The 21,396-nt window shown below is 37.8% G+C and overlaps 1 protein-coding gene across 1 annotated transcript; it reads right to left on the reverse strand.

Moving 5' to 3' along the window:
• Window positions 1-5,282: 5,282 nt before the first annotated feature.
• On the reverse strand, window positions 5,283-17,787 carry cfap45 (cilia and flagella associated protein 45). The gene is made up of 12 exons (XM_056270224.1): window positions 17,577-17,787; window positions 16,511-16,630; window positions 16,295-16,428; window positions 15,504-15,648; window positions 13,395-13,565; window positions 13,134-13,312; window positions 12,923-13,052; window positions 12,681-12,827; window positions 11,088-11,201; window positions 10,766-10,959; window positions 9,360-9,584; window positions 5,283-5,403 (listed from the first exon to the last, which is right to left on the reverse strand). Exons 1-12 carry the CDS (start codon window positions 17,577-17,579, stop codon window positions 5,328-5,330), a joined length of 1,638 nt encoding a protein of 545 aa, XP_056126199.1. The 5' UTR covers window positions 17,580-17,787; the 3' UTR covers window positions 5,283-5,327.
• Window positions 17,788-21,396: the final 3,609 nt, after the last annotated feature.

Genomic DNA, 21,396 nt, shown 5'->3' on the forward strand with positions numbered 1-21,396 from the left:
ACACAAAAAAAATTGAGGTCATGATCCGAGCAGGCTAAGTGGTCGTAAAAAAAATAGTCACACTTGTGCTCTTCGGTCAAAAATGACCGACCATAGGAAATGAATGGGAAACTGATAAAAACACAAAAACTTTGAGAATTTTTGTGTGTACAATCTACAAATCGGCCACGATGCAGAAAAAAAGTGCTCAACAATGAAGGGGTGACACTCTAAAACATCAAGAGTGCAAAACAGACATACCCACCCACACACACACACTTTTATACACAAAACACCAATAAATTGTGATTAAAGAAATCTGTTTTGAATATTTAAAAATCACAGATTCATCAGAAAATTATGAAACTTTGTGACTTTTATGGCAATAGGTATGTGAACACACAAAAATCGAGGTCATGATTCGAGCAGTTTAAGTGGTCATAAAAAAATGAGTCACACTTTTGCTCTTCTGTCAAACATGACCGACCATAGGAAATGAATGGGAAATTGACAAAAACACAAAAACTTTGAGAATTTTTGTGTGTACAATCTACAAATCGGCCACGATGCAGAAAAAAAGTGCTCAACAATGAAGGGGTGACACTCTAAAACATCAAGAGTGCAAAACAGACATACCCACCCACACACACACACTTTTATACACAAAACACCAATAAATTGTGATTAAAGAAATCTGTTTTGAATATTTAAAAATCACAGATTCATCAGAAAATTATGAAACTTTGTGACTTTTATGGCAATAGGTATGTGAACACACAAAAATCGAGGTCATGATTCGAGCAGTTTAAGTGGTCATAAAAAAATGAGTCACACTTTTGCTCTTCTGTCAAACATGACCGACCATAGGAAATGAATGGGAAATTGACAAAAACACAAAAACTTTGAGAATTTTTGTGTGTACTGTGTACAATCTACAAATCGGCCACGATGCAGAAAAAAAGTGCTCAACAATGAAGGGGTGACACTCTAAAACATCAGGAGTGCAAAACAGACACATTCACACACACACACACACACACACACACACACACACACATACATACAAACACACTTTTTATACACATACACAGCAGTGAATTGACCGACCATAGGAAATGAATGGGAAATTGACAAACACAAATTCTCTACAAATCGGCCACAATGCAGAAAAAACATCAATAGTGAAAAACCTAACATAATTAATCATTATAATTAATATATATAATATAATAATTAATATTAAAAATAATAAATTAATATGTTTTAAAATAATAATAATAATAATAAGCTGTGAAAAAGCATTACTGTTTACTTTTGTATTTTTTTTAATTAAATTGTAATGTTACCTGTAACAAAATGCTTTCTCTGTATTAAGGTTTGACTGTAGTAATAATGCAAAAACGTGTACACTTCACATCAAATTTATAAAAAAAAAATGTATAAACCATGGCAAAAAATATTATTTGAGAATAAAAAAAAACCCACATTCAAATCCACATCTTAAAAGTAGGTAATTTTGGCCAAAAACTATTAGAGAACTCACAAGCCTCTCCATAGAAAGCTATACAGGCATCTAGTGGTTGCCTGTATAGCGACGACATGTTTTATTTTATTTTCTCTCAACAGATGGCGGTAATCCGACTTCAAAAATTGGATTTAAAAGGCCAGGTCTCTATATTAATCTGAAATACTGCAATAATTGAAGAAATATTTTTATAAATAAAAAAAATAAAAAAATTAGTTTTCAATGGCAAAATGGACCATAAATATTGCATAAATATTCATAAGTAACATCAAATTGTCTCAAAATACAAAACACTTGCTTACAGATGTACCACAGGCTCAGCTCCCTGCTACTTTCAATCACTCCTACAAGTCTACATCCCTACCAGAAGCCCACGATTTGGTCAATGAGCAACGGCTTATGGTACCATCACAGATAGCCACAAAATCACTCTCCAGGACATCCTCATTCACGGTACAATGCTGGTGGAATGATCTTCATGCCCTCATCCGGAACGCAGAATCCCTGACAGCATTCAGAAGACAGCTGAAAACAGTAAACTCATCTCTTCCGTTAGCACTCAACATTAGCATAGAAACCAACGCAGATATTCTGGTCCAAACATTTACTAATTCAAACAGCAACATAACACACTAACTAAAATTAGAAAAGTGAAATCATAGTCAATCACCCCTTTAAAGTCCCCATGAATTCAAAATTGACCATACTTACTTTGTTTGCCTAAATTGATAGTTTTGTGGTGAACAATTCATCCATGCAAGTCAATCCACACAAAAAAAATGTTTGGCTTCGTAATCTTTAATCAAAATCTGAAATTTCCCCTCCCCTCTGCGTTGGAGGACCTTGCCTGATGACGTAGGTTTCACGGTTTGGCCGTCTTCTTAACATCCATAATCACGCCCCTCCAACTGACAGTAGACAGGCTGAATGAAAACACCTACTTTTCTAGATCCAACCAGGTGCTAGTTGGGAAAAAAAGCCACGCCCACCATTTTGCCTTTTCATTTAGTATTCCGTTTCTCTCGGAAATACGTCACAACACTGGAGAAAAGTCGTTTGCAACTTCCGGTTCACGGGGACTTTAAAGGCCCGTTTACACCAAGGACGATAACTATAATGATAAAATATAGTAATAAAAATTTTTCTAAATATAGAAGAATAGCGATATCGTTGGAATAACTTTCAAAATGATTTTTTCCAGCTACTGAACAATAAAATCATTGACAGCCAATCAGAATCCATCCTGCTTTAAAGCCCTCAAGCTTATGTTGACAGATGACATAAACTACAGAACGCTTACAAGAAACAGAACAATATCGTCTGCTGGTGTGACGCTAATATAGTTATCGTTCTTGGTGTGGGCCTAAAGTCTTTATGTAAAGACCCCGCCCCCCCAAACAAATGGCCACTTCTGTCATGTTTGGTTTGCAATCTCGAATGCTAGTTTCTAATCCAGTCTGATTAAAGTTTTCTTTGCTTATGAAACTGGTGGCGTTGTGTGATATTTGTTCCAAGGAGGAGTGTTAAAAGTACATTTTTAAAAAACTGTAAGGCCATCCTTAAAAATATTCTTGTTTGCCGTAACCCGACCGACCCTGTCAATTTAGGACCGACCCAATTTTTTATTTTTTTCCCCTTTTAGTCCGACCGACTTGCCGGTTGTAAATTTGCATTAAGACCGACCGATTTTTTTTTACTCTTCAAACAACTAATACAAATGCAATAAAATATCAATTATATTATAGTAAGCAGGCTACGTTCTTTCTTTTAAATAAAAACCCGTGGCGTCCCGTCATCTACATGATGATTATGTTTACACCATTGGTTTACGCATGTCACACTATGGTCTGTGCGTTCGCTTCATTTCATTCACTGTCAATGGTTCGCGCTCGGTGATGATGGCTGCGGCGCGGCTGCTTGTGAAATACGTCTGTATGAGCCTACATTAAGGCGCTCATTATTCGAAATTCTTAATGGTCAAATAGGGAATAGATGTTAACGGCCTTTTCTCGGAGCGCGTCCAGCAGCTCGTCACGATATGGCCGCCGCGAACGCGCGTCACACAGCAACGGCAGGCTCTGACAAACACACATAAGTATGGGAAGCCAAACACACCGAAAGTGGGACGAAACGGCGGGGTGTTACAGAGTTCGCGCAGCGCGGACATGTAATCTGCGTGGCTCAATGGACCGAGACGCGCGAGCGCGACAGACTCGACAGCGCAGGGAGGAAGTGTTTGCTTGCGCGACCTAATCTCACCAGCGCCGCGCTGACCAATAAAACAGCACATCCCATACCGAAATGTACTAAATTACACTAAAGAAAATCGACCATTCCATAATATGTCAGGACTACTTAATATAGTTTCTACAATGCGCCTAGCCATTTGACCTCACTGATTTCCGTTAATAATAGCAGATGTTTATGGGTCCGTCCAATTTAAACGAATAGTGCTAAATGCGCTGTTTTATTGGTCGGCGCGGCGCTGGTGAGATTAGTCATTAATTTATTTGTTTCCCTCTGAAAATCCACTCTTTTTCCCCAAATGAATGCAGCTGGAATTAATGCAATAAACATGTTTTTTGACAAAGATTTCAAATTGTTTGTTGTCTATAACCTGTATCAGAATGAGATTCGCAATGGTGCGCCCAAAGGCATGGGTTGAAGACACTGTCAGTGGCGTCACGATATGCAAATTTGTTTAAATTCATACCGATGTAATCACCATGACCAAAATTGTCCTTTTTTTTTCATTGAATAAAAAAAAAAAAAAAAAAAAAAAGACCTACCTACCAACCTTTTTTTTTTTTTTTTTTTTGTTACTGCAAACCAAAATATTTTTAAGGATGGCCTAATTGTTGGTAATATATCAGTTACATAAAGGCCACTGACAGCCGCACATTCTCCTCAAACATTGGATTAATCTGCGCTGTGCCGTGCCGAGGCACAACCCACGTAAAGTAGATAATTCCGTGAATAATTGCAATTGCAGATTTCGAACAGAGATGGCGACAAAGAGGAAAAACTACGGACTGCAGCTTTAAATACATGACAATCAAAAAATGGCATTAATGACATTATATTTTAGTTCAACATAAATTCTTTTGTCAGCACATTCAACACACTTTAACCATATTTCAAAGACAAATATTAGTAATTATAAAATTACACAAAGATGTATTTAAGTCCTAATAAAGCTCTCAATTTCAGCTAACTGTATTTAAACTCTAATACATTTTTTATTTAATTGCATTTAACTGTCCAAAAATATTACAATCAGTTTAAACTAAAATATATTATTTTAGAGTATTTTATTTCCATAATACAGTAAGCACTCTTAAAAACAAACAAAAAAAGTAACACTTTATTTTACAGTCTCCTTGTTACATAAGTTACATGTACTTACCATAGTAATAACAGTAAATTATCCATAATTACATGCAACTAACCCCCAACCAAATCCTAATCCTACCCTAACCCTATAGTAAGTACATGTAGTTGCTTAATATTACTCAGTACTTAAATATATAATTACACTGTAACAATGACACCTTAAAATAAAGTGTAACTGAAAAAAGCAACCCTGACTTTTCAATGACAAACACGTTTGGCATCAACATATGAAGTCACATTGAGTCAGCAACACAGAGAGAAAAATAAACAAACATCTCATTGTATTTTGTGTTTAAAATTTAATTTCTTTCCCACTTGTGATGATGCCATTTTTTCCACAAACATGTTTACACACTAATTTTGCTGATGTTACTGATGTCACGTTTTTCTGATTTTATTTATTGGACGTAGCCTCCATTTCTCTTGCTCCTCAGTTTGAAAAAGATGGAAGAGCGTGAACTTTACGCTCCACTTCCTTGCAGTACTTGTCTGAGAGCCCAGCTGCCCTGTGGTCAGAAGTGAAAATGTGCAAATCATTGCAAATCTAAAATCATTGCAAGATGTGTGTGAACATGACACAATGAGCCCAAAATATAATCTCTGAGAAGGAAAAAGATTTTCAGGGTTTGATTAATATGAAACTCCCTTTTTTTTCACAACCTCTATATCTGGACACTTAAACCTCACTTAAATGAATATCATTGCATTACATAAAAAACCTAAATGGCAGAAATAAAGTGCAATCACACTTCTCAAGAAAAAAACTTTTCACATAATAAGCTTGTTTTGCTTTAAAGTATTATTATTGATTCTCTTGTTCTTTTAAGGTCTTTTTGCAATACTTTATAAAGGGGAAACAATTTAGTTGTGGGCCTGTAAATTAAATGCAAGCTTCATTGATGACTTAACATTTATCAGTTTGAGCTTATCTTAGAAATGGATTTAGTTTGTTTTTTCTCTAGTTCTTTTAGTGCTTTTGTCATTTTTTTGATTAACTGAAGTACTGTTTGCACATAGATCCTCACCTCAACTCTCCTCCTTCCTAACCTAACTGTGAAATATAGTCAATAACACAGCAGCTCTTTCACATTTAAAGTTTTTTGGTATTTAAGCTGAACACTATCCTCACGTAGCCAGATCTTCAAACTGACGGCAAAAGGTCTGGACTCCATCGCAGCTTTCATTGGCTAATGACGTCTAAGGACATGTAAAGCAACCAATCACAGTTTGTTTTCTACATTCAAAAACGTAGTGCAAGTTTACAGCAACAATAGCGCTGCAAACTACACATACTTTTAAATATCCAGCGTTTAGTTGATCCTCATAAGCGCTCATTGTCGCAGATGTAAAAACGACGGTTTTCTTCTTCCATGAAGGGGTTTGCCGTCACAATGGCTTTGCGTGACGTCTGAGGCTAAGGGTGTATTCACACCTGCCTTGTTTGGTTCGATTGAATCGAACTCTAGTTCGTTTCCCCCCTTGGTGCGGACCTTTTGGGCAGGTGTGAATACAGCAATCGAACTCGGGTGCGGACCAAACAACCGAACCGAGACCCAGCTGAAGAGGTGGTCTCGGTACGGTTCCAAACGAACTCTGGTACGGTTCGTTTACGGTGTGAACATGAACCGACCCAATTGCAAGACAGCACTGCGCCTTTGAGTTAACAGGCTTCCGTAGTCGGAGATTTTGGCGTAATGGTTTGTGTTATTGTTGTTCAAGTGCGAAAGAGAATTCCATTCCGGCGCGCTGTCTGGCCACACGATACTTTTGCGTGTCTTTCTGCGCGTCGTGTGTGCATCATTGGAATGGAATGAATGAATGAGTGTGTGCATCAGGACATTCACACACAGAGCGTTCTCTTTAGTCTAATAATCGCGCATAGATGCAAAAAAAGCTTTGGCAGGTCATATATGACATCATGACTTTGCGTAAACATACACGCCACTTTCAAGTCAAGTGGCGTGTTATCTATACGCATTTTGAGCTATCAGTGTGTATGTCCACGCCGAAACGAACCGTCATCTTTTGCGTGTATGTCTACGCCGTTAAACTTCCGAGTGATTCCGCATGTATGTGTACGCCGTTAAATGTCCGAGCGAAACGAAGCAAAATTCATATCTACATCTGTGGAGCAATATTTTTTTTCCTAGGATGGTAGGGGAAGACTCATAAATAGTATTAACCCCAGTGACGGGTAGGTTTAGGGACGGGGTTGGGGTAGGTCATATATTTATATACAGTAATGTAACGTTAAGTTAAAGGCGTTGATAAACACGCTGAAAAGCGATTATGCGTGTTGATAGCATGCCAAAAATGGAAATACGAATTGGCGTGTCATACATACGCCATTTCATGAGATCAGTCTGCATATAATGTAACGATAGTTACAATACAAGGATGATGCTGCGTTAAACTGGACAAACAATCGCAAGCATTAACATTGACAGCACTTGTTAGCAGTATATATTTGCAGTAGGCTACATCATTATTTGAATGTGTGAACATAGCCCCTCTCTATGAATGAAAACTTTATACCTCATCCGTCTTCTGCGCAGTTTCTTCATATTGCGTTTGTACAGAATAACACAAAATTAGTCAAATAACAAATATTGCAGTACGAAATATCTCCATGCTGAGCCGCTTTTGCACTTCCTGATTTCCCTACTTGAGAATCCTTGTCCAATGAATGGACGACCTTAGCACACGTGTGGTTTTGTTTACAAATTTTGGTTCACTTGCAGAAAGAGCAGTGTGAAAGCGAACCGTACCAAAAAAAAAAACAAAAAAAAAAAATTTGGTCCGGACCAAAGCAAGTGAACTATCGGACTTTCCTGGTGTGAATACACCCTAAGACTAGCTTAACACTAAAGGCTCGGTTATAACTCCAGTATGGACGCGTACATGGACAGCTGTGGACAGCACGGACGCGCACTACTTGTATTTATACTGTCTGCTGAGGTCCGCTCGGTGAACGCGTTCCACGCATGCGCAGTAGACAACATATTGTTGTCCATTTATCGAACTTCCATGCCTCTTATATAGTAATTATAAATTACTATGGACCAATTTACTAATGCTCGGACACACTCGGTCTCTCTTGCGCAGTGTCAGCTCTATATAATTATAACATTTTCATTTATTTGCTTTAACAAAACAGTCTCTCAGATATTTCCACTTCTGCCGACACAGACTTTCCTTTTTTCCCTAAACTTTCTTTTTTTCTTTGCCAATTTCCCTCCAGGAATTATTACACATCTGGCTGTCTTTGTGATCTTTTAACGACGGATTGTAGAGGTGCGGTTAGCGATGGACTTCTGCACACAGCCTCTCTTCAAATTGGACGTCCATTTTCGCGGTTTTAACCTATAATGACCGCGCGGACACAAAAAATGGGAGGCACGCGGACGTCTGCAAGGAGCCTCCGCCCTACGCGCACACCCGCCGATGACGATTTAGCGGACCCTCGCGCACGCGGAAAGTATAACACTAGCTTTACGCAGCCATTTTGTGCAGTGTCCTACTTTGAAGTCATGTGCATACTCTTTATAATGCTTTCCCCTTTCATTCTTGTATAGCAAGCAAATTTCTCTCTATCTTCCTTCTTTTTTTTTGGAGTGGTATAGGGCACCCGTGATTGAAATACTACTTGCTTCATACAAAGTTATGGTTCAAATAATTTTTACACATTTTTTACATAAAAAAATCAATGAATTTATGACAATCTTTAGGCCCTTAGACTTGTTCCCACTTTTCATCCCATTACTAACAACCCTGAATGCCACTTGGTGTGATATTTTGTAGTTAATGCAATGAAATTCATACATTTTAAATTGTGCCATAAGTGTCCAAACACTTTTTGAGGCCACCGTGTCTTCTTTCCTGTATGCAATCCATCATTCCTTATTTCATTACGCATTCATAACTCATATTTTCATTACAGTCTTATATAATTTTTAGGGCTCCCCCGACTAAAGATTTTTCTGGTTGACTAGTAGTTTATTTATTGATAAACTAGTGTTTATGAGTCAATGTCAGTGGCCAAGAGAATAGTGTATATATAGAGAGAAATGCATTTTTCCAATTTGTGTTACGGCTCAAGTTTGTTTTGGGTTTTTCTGTTATCTTCTCTTTCTTTTTTTAGGTTGCCAGATAAGGATCCACACCTGTCCCGACTTTAGGAATGTGTTTAAGATGCCTGTCCTTTGTGGGAGGAGTGTTCTGATCCCTATCCTGCAGATGTGCTCAGGAGCAAGACCTTCATATTGCTTTTTCTCTTCATTGTTTGCTTATTTACTGTTATACATCTATTTAAAAAAAATAATAATTTAGACCTAAATAAATATTTTGTTTAATATATTTTTGGACTCTGAACCCATTTCTATTGTTACTTCCTCGAGCCGGAATATAACAGTATATATAGAGAGAAATGCATTTTTCTGTCTACTTTACTCTAAGGACATACCTGAGTTCCCTTAGCTTCTTTTCTTTAATCTCGTCCAGTCGGGCTCTGCGACTGCGCGCCTCCTCTTCCAGTCGTTCCCCCTCTCGAAACAGCTCTCTGCGCTGGCTGACGGCCTGCACTTCTCTCTCCCGTACCTGCTGCCTCACAGCCTCAGCATGCCTTTGGATGTGTTGATGCCGCTGCTCCTCTTTTTCTCGTTCTTTCTCAATGAGATCCTGCTGTGCTCTGGAAAAGGAGTATACAGCATACAATCTTCAATATCTTTGTCCATTCTCCCCTCCTCCACTTTCATAAGATAAAATGTTCTCTCAGTACAGTGAATCAGCTGGCCAATCAGAGCACTCTGGGCTTTTCGGAATGAGGGGCTTTGTAGAAATCAGACGTTTCAGACAGACTGGGAATAGAGGCTATGCAATAATGTACAGTATGTAAACAAATTCTGTGTTTTTTTTTAACATAAAAGCAAGTTAACCTATTCTATTACACCCAATAAACAAAATAATGAACTTTAAAAATAGCATCAAATGAGCCCTTTAAAGGTGCCATGTGGATTGTCTGCCAAAAAATAAATTCATACTCCACATATTCCATACCAGATGGGGGCAGTATACCTCCAGAAAGTTGGCCTACTCTTCTCTGTTTTTTAGTTTCGGGTTGTTAATCTTCTAAAACCGTCAAATCGTCCGCTTTGTCCCGCCAAAGCCTTTTTTGATCGGTGAGTGATGTAGAATATAATGACTGCTGTGCTTGACAGGGCGCATAACGAGCAGAGAGAGAGAGCGCCCCGGCCGCGCGCGCGCACTCTCACGTCTTCAAACAACACGAGCGCTGTCCTCCTGCTCTCTCCCTCGCGCATATTAATCAAATCAATTGACACGATAGTAAGACCGCAGTTCATTTGGAGATTTTTTAGAGATTAGAGACTCAATGAACAACATCTCAACACTAAATTATAAAGGCCGGTCTCATATAGACGCGATTGACATCAGGTTCAAGTACGCCCACAAGCCGTGCGAGTTATTCGTGTACTGCAGTTTGGCTGGTGGTTATGTATGTTGCCCGCATACCGCCTCCCATGACCGAAACTGGTATTACGACACCAGTCGGGCCGGCGCTAGTAATTTAGCATGCTAATTTAGGTTTATATCTCGGCAGCACTATAACTTGTCAATTTTTTAATGACATCATTGCACTTATTTCTTCTCATTCTTTTGATGCGTGTAGCTCATTTTTTGGATAATTTTACCTCAATTTTTACATAGGGCACCTTTAAAATACACAAATGTAGATCTGGGGGATCATGTCCCCGTATGCCCCTAGCAAGCTTAGTTTTTGGACCTCTGTATTTCTAAAACCTTGTGTACGGCCATGCTTATAGTACTTAATACATGTGATGGTGTTTGTACCTCAGGACCCTCTCAAACTCTGCTCTCTCTCGTCCAGCTTCAATGGACAGCAAGTGCTCCTTATGAGTGACTTGCACCAAACGAGCAGCCTTTAGCTTCTCTTCCACTTCCAGCTTTTTCGTAGTTTGCTCTTTCTCTTTTCTTCTCCATTCCCTCGCAGCCGCTTCCTGGTTCCTCCGTGCCCTGATCTCATCCTCACAGTTAAGAGAAAAACTAATTTATTTGAAATCCAGAATCCAGCATGCAAAATGTATTACATGGGTATACATCTCATACAAAGGAATTTAGTAATTTTTTATAAAGACATACTGTAACATTTTACCTGCTCAGCTTTATGGTCTCTGTCCCGTTCTTGAAGAGCTCTCAGTCGCGCCACTTCCTTCTCTTTTTCTTTCTTGATTCGTATCTGCTCAGCTTCATACTCTGCCTCTCGTTCCTAGAGGTCATTAAACACATGATCTGGGATTAATGTGGCTATTCATTGTGGCTTGGTGGGAAAGCCAACTGCAGCTGCTGATGTTGCCATTGCCAGGCCCTTGAAGTTTTTTGTTTAGCTTGTCTCAACATTTTCCTATGATTAATCCACCATTGTATGATCCTTCTTTTGTTCACAGAAAAGGTATCAGTAGGTCAGACTTGAAAAGATGTTTTTCCCCTTGTGGTCCATTTCTAATATTGTGCAAAATCAATAGAATGGCCAGGGTAGCAATGGCCCATTCAGACTACTGACTTGTCTACTCTATCAAAGCTACCAGGATATACTAACGGTTTGGAAATTGAAAAATTGGAAATAATGTTTTTTATTTGTGTATTTTTTACAAATACTAACATGGAATCATTTTATTTCACGCTTAGCTGCAGAGAGTGGCATTTTCCCCATTACAGACAAATGACAGACTGGAAATAATTAATTTCCAATGAAAAATATTACGGTCCAGTTGCATGGAGGTCGGACTTATATGCATAAAGGTTCTGATTAAATTTGAACTTTTGCAACTAGACCATATGTTACCAACACGGCCAGATCTTAATGAAAACAATGAGCACAATAATTACCAGCACTTTTGCACTGAAATATTCATATTTAAACACTTTTTCTGTAAAATGGGTGGTTATGAATAATTATGTAAGTATGTATTTGAGGAGCGGAGAAGATTGTCTACGTCTAGCATGTTTTCGAGTCATAGCCAATCCTGTACAAGCCCAATTGCCTGTGTAAAGCACTTCACAGTTTATTACTTGAGATTTTGGCCAAATGACAGAAAAACTGAGCAATCGAGTCTCTTCAGAAATTTTTGACTAAACCACTCAATTCGTATGGATTAGTTTTACAAACTTTTTATGAGAAAGTGGTCAAAGTGTTAGTTGCGTAGACTGTCAATGGAGGGACAGAAAGCTCTCAGATTTCATCAAAAATATCTTCATTGTGTGTTTTGAAGATGAACAAAAGTCTTATGGATTTGGAACGACATGAGGGCGACAATTTTGAGTGAACTATCCCTTTAAATAGTCTAGTACTTTTTACAAAAAGGGATCAGGGAAAATTTGATCTCACATTATAAGGCCAATTCACACTGCGCAGACAGACTGCAGTTCTTCGGCATCCCCTGTTGGCATCTATTGGCATGGGCTTATAGGGCTTTTTGTCGATTTAACATGCTGAATCATGCTTGTCGGGTTGTGGAATGTCTGAGAAGTGACGTACTGTAATCTGGTGTTTGTCCACGTTGGTCGCTGTCTGTCGGTGCAGTGTGAATTGGCCTATATGAATGCTTAATTAATCTTATTTATTGTATTTGATTAACAAGGTAAGAGCTGCAAGAACAGTCTGCCCCTGATTTTAAAGTTTGATCATTACAGCGGTGGACGACAAGAGAGGCGATAGTGAGAAACCCATTAAAAAGACTTTTCTTACCAACTTCTTGGTTGTATACTCTACAGCACGCAGATCTGCTAATCTCTCTTCTTCCTTTTTCCGCTCTTTAGCAAGCAGGTTCTCCTCATTTATCCTCTGAATCTCCTGAAGCAAATTTCTCTGCTCCTCCTTCTTCCTTTCAATGACCTGAGATAACATTACACAAAGAGTGAGTCCGCATGTGAGTTTGAAAACTACCGGTACTTTTGATTCAAATTGATGTAGAGATTCATTGCATGTACCTTGAGCTCCTCCATCTGCATCTTTTCCATGTTTTCCAGGACCTGCTGACCCTCCTGCTCCTTCATCTCATCCTGAAGCATTTTTTCCTCCAGACGCATCTGGATCTGGTCGAGGACGCGCAGCTTCCCGCTTTAATAACACCCACCCATCAACCAGGGAGCAATACATTGTATGCAGAGAATATAGAATATAGAGCGTAAACATCCTTACTGAATCATCTGCTCTTTGCGCAGTTGTTCGATTTGTTCCTGAGTTTCTAAGGCTCGGCGACGCTCCACCTCCATGATGGCATCCAGCCTTTTCTCCTCCTCCAGCCATTTTGTGCGGTTCTGTTTTTTCTCCTCAACCTGCGCATCCCGGACAACATGGCACTGCACTTTCTGAATCAACTGCAGGAGTACAAAGACAACATTTGCATGTAGGAAATAACCAGTGCGTCATGGTTTGGCTTGTTAGTGTGATCCTATCTACCTCATTGAGCTTCTTGACTTCGTCCTCTTGTTCCATTCTCAGGGTGTTGGCTCGTTCCAACAGGTACTGAGCGCGGTCCCTCGCCTCTATCTCGAGCTCACTGAGGTTCTGGTTCTTCTGCCGAGAGAGGTCCGCCTGACGCATCTGTGCTTTTCTCTGCTCTGCAGAATCCTGATATGACAACAACCAGATCAGGGGCGTTTCCTCAGAGGAGGCAAGGGAGGCAGTGCCTCCTCAAAAAATAGGATGAGAAAAATAAAACAACAAAAACAACGCAAATATTTCAAAATGTTAACAGACCTCCTAAAGTGTGCGATGGGTTTAGTGGGGGGTAATTAAGAATGATTCGGGGAAAGTCAAGTGAGAGGAGGTATTGCCTCCTTCGATCGCGCTATGATTGGTTCGTGTGATAAATCCCGCCTCCTGTTTACATGCGTATTCCATGTTCGCTAATCAGTCTGAATGAACAAAATGAATGCGTTAATGGGAAGACTAATTAAAAAGTAATTAAACAGCTCTGCCACTCAGATAACACCGCTTCATGTCACTTCAAAATTCAAACTTGAAATGGCCTGAAAACATGATGACACTGGTTTAGTGAGCAATCTGCTTAGTAAAATTAAAGGTACATCTTCATGTCTGTGACCAGTGTTTACCGAGCTTGATGACTGATGATCCGAAAATAATTTGACTATTAAAAACAACAGCTGAACATCAGGTCACAAATAAAACATATTGTTTAAATAGTTGCTGCCTTTAGATATTATTTTGAAATGAATGTAAACATCCTTAAACTATAATGAGATTTATATTTGGTTTTAATAAATAGAACAATAATTACATTGTTAAAATACAAAATAGAATTGTATTTGGTTTCTTTTTTTCTTTTTTTATGTAATGTAGAGTAATGTTTATTTAACCAGGAAAATGTGACAACATTAAGTGTAACTGGGACATGAATTTACAATTGATTAAAAAATTGGATAAAAATTAAAAACTGTAAGGACTTTTCCTCCTCATTTCAGAACACAACTGCACGGCACGCCACTGAACTAGATTCCTGAAGCATATAGCAGTGCTTGGAAAACAACCAAAGAATACTGTGGGGCCCATTAATACAGAACTCATTTTTGCATTGAAAAATATGAGATGTAGGCAGGGGAATGCAGGGAAAAGAACACTGTGTTATGCATGAAACGCTGCAAAAGACAAGAGACGTGGGTTTAATGGTCAGAGACATTTGTCTAGCGCATGTTTACCTAGAAAAACAATGTGGAATACAACGAGTTCTGTTTGAACGGCCCGCTAAAGTATACAAGGTAAGCTTCATTTCATTTAGATTAAAAGATGCAGCAGAGCCTTTGATGTTACATGATAACATAAAAGACTCTGCTGCATCTTTTCATCAAAACGCAATGCGTTTTGTACGTTTGTTTTTTCAGCTGCACAAACAAATCAACTAATCAATGTGAAGTTCCATGTGAAACGCTTTCTCGCTTATTTTCTCACACACACAAACACACACACACAGTGACAACAATGGCAGCTAGTTCATTTATTTCTAAATGATGGCACTTATAATTAAGTTGAAATTAACTTATATGTGATAACAACGTGATGACGTAAACCCTGGCGTGTCGCCAACCAGCACAAGACAAACAAATGTGGTTAAAAAGTATATAAATGTTTTTTTGTTTTTTTAAATGACCGATCGTTTCGCTAGATAAGACCCTATTCCTCAGCTGGGAACGTGCACAGCCCTTTGAAACTGCATTGATTTGGACTTCAACATATTGGTGTCTTTATAAAGTATCTTCTTATTAAACGGTCTGTACACTTACAAAGTTCTCAATGCTTCGGTTTGCATGTAGGAACCCTCATTATATTACTGTGTTCGTGTGGGGCTATTTTGAGCCTTGTTAGTGGTATTAACTAGCGATTTCTTTTTACTTATTCTATGCCTACTAGCGTTATAAGCTAAACAGATTTTAGAGATAAAACTCTTTACATTCGATTATCATGAAAACAGGTTAATTTTGCGCCGGTCCCGGAGTTGTCCTTTAAGACAAATTACAGATTGAGAGTTTGATATGGTTGGCTCAGGCTCACCATAGCTTCTTCGCGGGCTTGGCGTTGGGCCTCCAGCACAGCTGCCTTCTCCTCTTCACTAGGAACATGAGACTCCACCATGATCCGCCTGAACTGAGCCGAGGACAGGATGACAGACTGTCCAGATGGGTCCTCACTTGGGATTCTGGTTTAACAAAACAAGAGCAAAGAGCAGGCTTAAAGGGGTTATGAACTGCATTTTTTTATTATTATTAATTTTTTGTGTTTCCTGAGGTGCACACTTATAATGTTAGTATGATTTTTTCATAAAAAATGGTCATAATTTAGAAATAAAAGGCTCTCATTTGAGCGCTCTGTTGGAAGGGGCGTGTCTACTGTGAGACTTCAGTGTAAACGCCCATTGGTATGATTGGCTTGCATATTAAATAAGTATTATATGTGTATTATAAAACATTTACTACGTTTTTACTATTACAGCTGTCGAGATAAAATAATTGTGAAAAGTGTTGATTATATCATTATATTTAGATCTACTCCCGTCGCATGTCAGGTTGCAACGATGAGCATGTAGCCGATGACACAAGAATGCGGGGATCTTGTCAATGCAACTCGATTTCTGCACTCGTACGAATGCTTTCATCATAACTAACAGTGCAAACACAATGTGAATAAGAGATTCATTGTGCAGTGAAGATAGCGTCATTGATTATATTGGACTTTGCGCTGACACAACTTGCACTGTTTGATTGGCAGCTCCAGCGATTATAAAGGGAGCGTTCTTTGATCGTGAACATGTCTCCACAGAGTAAAAACCTTTTGCTTCTACTTGCCTGAGGTCTCTGATGAGGTCTTTAGTGATGATGCGGACTGTCTCTGGCTCTTTGGTTGCAGGGGCAGAGCGTGACAGTGACCTTGACCTCACGCTTCTGCCTTCAGCATCATCTTTTATATCAGCAGCAGAATGCTGAGAAAGATTCAATAGACTGTTGGATCTTCCTTTACTTTTCATTTAATGTCCAAGACCATAAAGTAAGCTTTTTTTCTACCTGTTTGGGGGTCCCAAAAAGGGTCTCGTCCACATGAGAGGTGAGGGCCCGTGTGTGATAACGGCGAGTCAAACCGCTGCTGCCCGATAGTTTCCCAGATGATGACCCGGTGCTTTGAGGCTGAAAAGCATTTCAAATTACCAACTACTAGTGAGTCACTGTGTGATTTAAGTCTCAGGAGTCTTTCTGGTTAATTTTTTATTCATTATAAAAGAACCGACTCATAACATTCATTCGTTCTGGAATTGGACTAGACTTCCTGCTGAATTTCCTGGTGGTTATAAGTTTGGAATAATTGTTTTTATTTATTTATTAATTTTCATGTTTTTGAAAGTATCTTCTGCCCACCAAGGCTGCATTTATTTGATCAAGTATACAGTAAAAATTGTAATTTTATAAAAAAAAATATACAATTTGCAATGTGAATATATTTTAAAATGTAATTTATTCCTGTGATCAAAGCTGAATTTTCAGCATCATTACTCCAGTCTTCAGTGTCACATAATCCTTCAGAAATCACTCTAATATGCTGATTTAGTGCTCAAATTATCAGTTATAATTGGTGCTCAATTATTAATGATGTTTTTTATTGCTGTCAAGAAAAAAAAAAAATCTGATATTTTTGTGGAAAATGAGATTTTTTTTCAGCATTCTTTAATATAAAGTATCAAGTTAAAAATAACAGCATTTATTTGAAATATAAATGTAAATGGTTATTATTTTTAATAATCAATAATTAAATTATTATTTCTATTTTCTATCTCGTTTCCAAAAATAAATAAACAAAAATTAAAAGTTAAGCAGCAAAACTGTTTTCAAAGTTGATAATAAAAAATGGCTCTTGAGCAGCAAATCAGCATATTAAAATGATTTCTGTATGTTCTGAATGTATTGTATTTTTCATCAAATAAATGCATCCTTGGTGAGCATAAGACACTTAAACATTTAAAAATCTTCCAAACTTTTGACAGCCAGATAAATGAACATTTTATCATTAATGCCCATAATATTGTGTAAGTTATATGGTGAGTAAAAGTACTTGGTGTGTAAAAGCAACGTTACTTACCATTTCTATCGAGCTGACGTGAAAAAGCTCATAAGGATAGACGTTATGACACAGATACAAAACAGAGTCACGACAAAGTAAAAACGGATGTCACTCAATTATTTCTAATTTTTGTGTTTAAAAATGGCGCAAAAATAAAAGAAATAGAGAATAACACCTGTGTTGACCACAGTTAGCCTACTAGCAATAAAACCGACTCCCCACAGTGGTAGTTTGTTATTGCGTTTCCATGGAGACGCAGTTACTGCGGTTACGGACAGTGAATAGAAGAGTTCCTGCAAGACCGGAGGCTGTCGTTTCAGGACCGCATTTCTAGGACCCTCGGGGTTTATTATTATTTATTTATTTTAATGTAGACTACTAACAGTTTATACTATTTCAGAGCACTTACTATTCGATTCTGTAATTGTTTTTATTAATTTTCATGAATGATTTAGTTGTTTAATTAAGCCGCGTTTCCACCGCAATTACCAGGAACTATTTGTCCCAGGAACTTTTTTCATAGGAACTTTTTTTGCCCCAGAACGATTGCTCACTGCGTTTACACCGTGGACTAAAGTACCGGGAAGATTAGTCTGGTGACGTTGAACTGCGTGCGACTGCTCCTCCCAGTCTGCGCGTACTTGTTTTGAGTTTTAATATTGAGGAGATTCAAGCTGTGCTGCTTTTATGTGCGATCTATTGGTTTACTAAGGAGGTAATTAACAAAATGGCAGAAAAGAGACGAACACTAATACCAAAGCGTATTCATTTCAGAAAGCTCGTAATGCTAGATATAAAAGTAGAGAACGTTTGTTATCAGCTATCCACCTTATTCCTGACAAGCTTACTGCGTTTTGAATTATGGGCGGCACTTCCGGTTTGGGGAACTTCCATTCAAAAAGACTGAAACGAATCATTTCAAATCATAAGGTTGCCCTACAAATAAACCTGATCCGTCAGTTTGACTTAATGAGCAATCAGTTTTCTTTCATGTTTTATCTAAGAATAACATGAGAATAACGTAACGCTTGGTATTTTAACGTGACATGTTATAACACGAATATACATAGTAAGAGCTCTGCATTCTTTTCCTCATGATTATTTTCTTTTTTCCTTTTGAATTCCGCTGTAATCGTATGACAAAGGTCAACACATACTGCACATTTGTGGTCTGTTCTCCCGATTTAATTTACGATGTATACCATTAATAATTCACTGGAATCCTCTCCAAATCCTCACGTCTCTTTCCAGGTTTGGTTTCACAGGTAAATACAATTTATTATCTGTCAAAATGACTGAAATCACTTTAAAATAGTATCACGTAATGCTGAAGTAAAACACTTTTTTATTAAGGCAACGTATGTTACATAATACAGATTACCACAGTGATATTTAACCGACCGATTTAGCTGTGGAAAGATGCTTTTGAGATTATTCATGGTCTGTTGAAAGTTACCTTGTTGATGCTTTTACACTTTTAAGTGTAGGGATGGCTGACGCGAAACAGTCGTTCCGAAGCTTTGCGAGATCCCGAAGCGCAGATGATTCGAAACACTGATCCGAAGCGTGATTCAAAACACCCACGTCACGTGACTACGGCTAAATGAAGCTTCTGAGTGTTTCATCAGGTGGAGTGCGAGTCCGCCGAGTCAGGGTTTGATTGACAGGTCGGTCGGGAAAGATCACACTATCACACACAGTATAAAAGTGAAGTCAACGCATTTTCACATCGTGGGTTTTTGTGAAAGGAGTTTGGTTTTGAGGTAGCGGATTTTTGGTGATATAGTGACTAGTGATGGGCAGATCGAGGCTTCGTGAAGCAATGAAACAGTTGAACCAAATGGTCCATATTGTTTCGAGGCTTCGAATCAATCCGACACCCGTCTCCACGGTGACACCTAGTGGTCACTTGCAGGTGTTGATCTGAAACAACTTTGATTTTTAATACAACGAGCCAATAAAAAACTTGTTTTTTATTTTGTTTTTGTTTTTATTGTATGTTTCTATTATGAAGCTTGTAACCTGTAGTCTCTTCACATTGCATAATGTTATTTTGGTCATTAAAAATGAATAAAAGAAATCAAGCCACAATGTCTCACTTTCTTATAGATTTTTATTCAAAAATATCAATCTCTCTGCTGTCGAAGGACTCAGCTACTTCTTTTTTTACAGATAATTTCTCCAGCCTTTGAAAAAATCCTCTCACAAGAGACACTTGTTGTTGGCATGCAAAGATATTTTTTAGCAAGGACATACAAATGAGGAAAGATTACTGCTCTCTCTTTCCAGTAAGTTAGTGGATCATGAGTTCTAGGCAAATACGCATCGTTGAGGTATTTTTTCACTTCCACTGTCGCATTAGCTGTAGCATTGTGTATCATCTGGGTTTCACGGATGTGATTATCAAAATGTTCCCATAAACTGTGCTGTGTTTCTACTGGTGTTGATGATGATGGGCCTGATGTTGACATTTGTGGCTCTGAATGAAAATGAAAATCTATTATATGCATCTATCTATTAATCTATATAAATATATCTAATAATATATCTATCTATTATATGTATCTATATATTAATCCATGTATATATCTAATAATCTATCTGTCTATATATATATTTATATCTATGCATCTATTAATGTGTCACTATATGTACTCTGTCTCTCAGTCAATGTGTAAATTTAAATGGAAGCCTAAATATAACTAAACAAATCGCACTATAAATGTCACTATTAGTGATGGGCAGATCGAGGCTTCGTGAAGCAATGAAACAGTTGAACCAAATGGTCCATATTGTTTCGAGGCTTCGAATCAATCCGACACCCGTCTCCACGGTGACACCTAGTGGTCACTTGCAGGTGTTGATCTGAAACAACTTTGATTTTTTAATACAACGAGCCAATAAAAAACTTTTTTTTTTTTTTTTTTTTTTTTTTATTGTATGTTTCTAATATATGAAGCTTGTAACCTGTAGTCTCTTCACATTGCATAATGTTATTTTGGTCATGAAAAATGAATAAAAGAAATCAAGCCACAATGTCTCACTTTCTTATAGATTTTTATTCAAAAATATCAATCTCTCTGCTGTCAAAGGACTCAGCCTACTTCTTTTTTTACAGATCATTTCTCCAGCCTTTGAAAAAATCCTCTCACAAGGGACACTTGTTGTTGTCATGCAAAGATATTTTTTTAGCAAGGACATACAAATGAGGAAAGATTACTGCTCTCTCTTTCCAGTAAGTTAGTGGATCATGAGTTCTAGGCAAATACGCATCGTTGAGGTATTTTTTCACTTCCACTGTCGCATTAGCTGTAGCATTGTGTATCATCTGGGTTTCACGGATATGATTATCAAAATGTTCCCATAAACTGTCCTGTGTTTCTACTGGTGTTGATGATGATGGCCTGATGTTGACATTTGTGGCTCTGAATGAAAATGAAAATCTATTATATGCATCTATCTATTAATCTAGGTATATATCTAATAATCTATCTATCTATCTATCTATCTATCTATCTATCTATCTATCTATCTATCTATCTATCTATCTATCTATCTATCTATCTATCTATCTATCTATCTATCTATCTATCTATCTATCTATTATATGTATCTATCTATTAATCCATGTATATATCTAATAATCTATCTGTCTATATATATATATATATTTCTATCTATGCATCTATTAATGTGTCACTATATGTACTTTGTCTCTCAGTCAATGTGTAAATTTAAATGGAAGCCTAAATATAACTAAACAAATCGCACTATAAATGCCACTATATCACCAAAAATCCGCTACCTCAAAACCAAACTCCTTTCACAAAAACCCACG

The sequence above is a fragment of the Rhinichthys klamathensis genome, unplaced genomic scaffold (assembly GCF_029890125.1).
Source record: "Rhinichthys klamathensis goyatoka isolate OS25496 unplaced genomic scaffold, OSU_Roscu_1.1 h1tg000299l_1, whole genome shotgun sequence".
In the NCBI taxonomy this organism is placed as follows: Eukaryota; Metazoa; Chordata; class Actinopteri; order Cypriniformes; family Leuciscidae; genus Rhinichthys; species Rhinichthys klamathensis.

Excerpts from the sequence above, each read along its gene's own strand:
- cfap45 (XM_056270224.1), bottom strand. Across the intron at positions 13,053-13,133 it reads CGCAAAGAGCAGATGATTCA|CGGGAAGCTGCGCGTCCTCG; the intron begins GTAAGGATGTTT and ends GTGTTATTAAAG. Across the intron at positions 5,404-9,359 it reads AAGAAGCTAAGGGAACTCAG|GGCAGCTGGGCTCTCAGACA; the intron begins GTATGTCCTTAG and ends TTCTGACCACAG.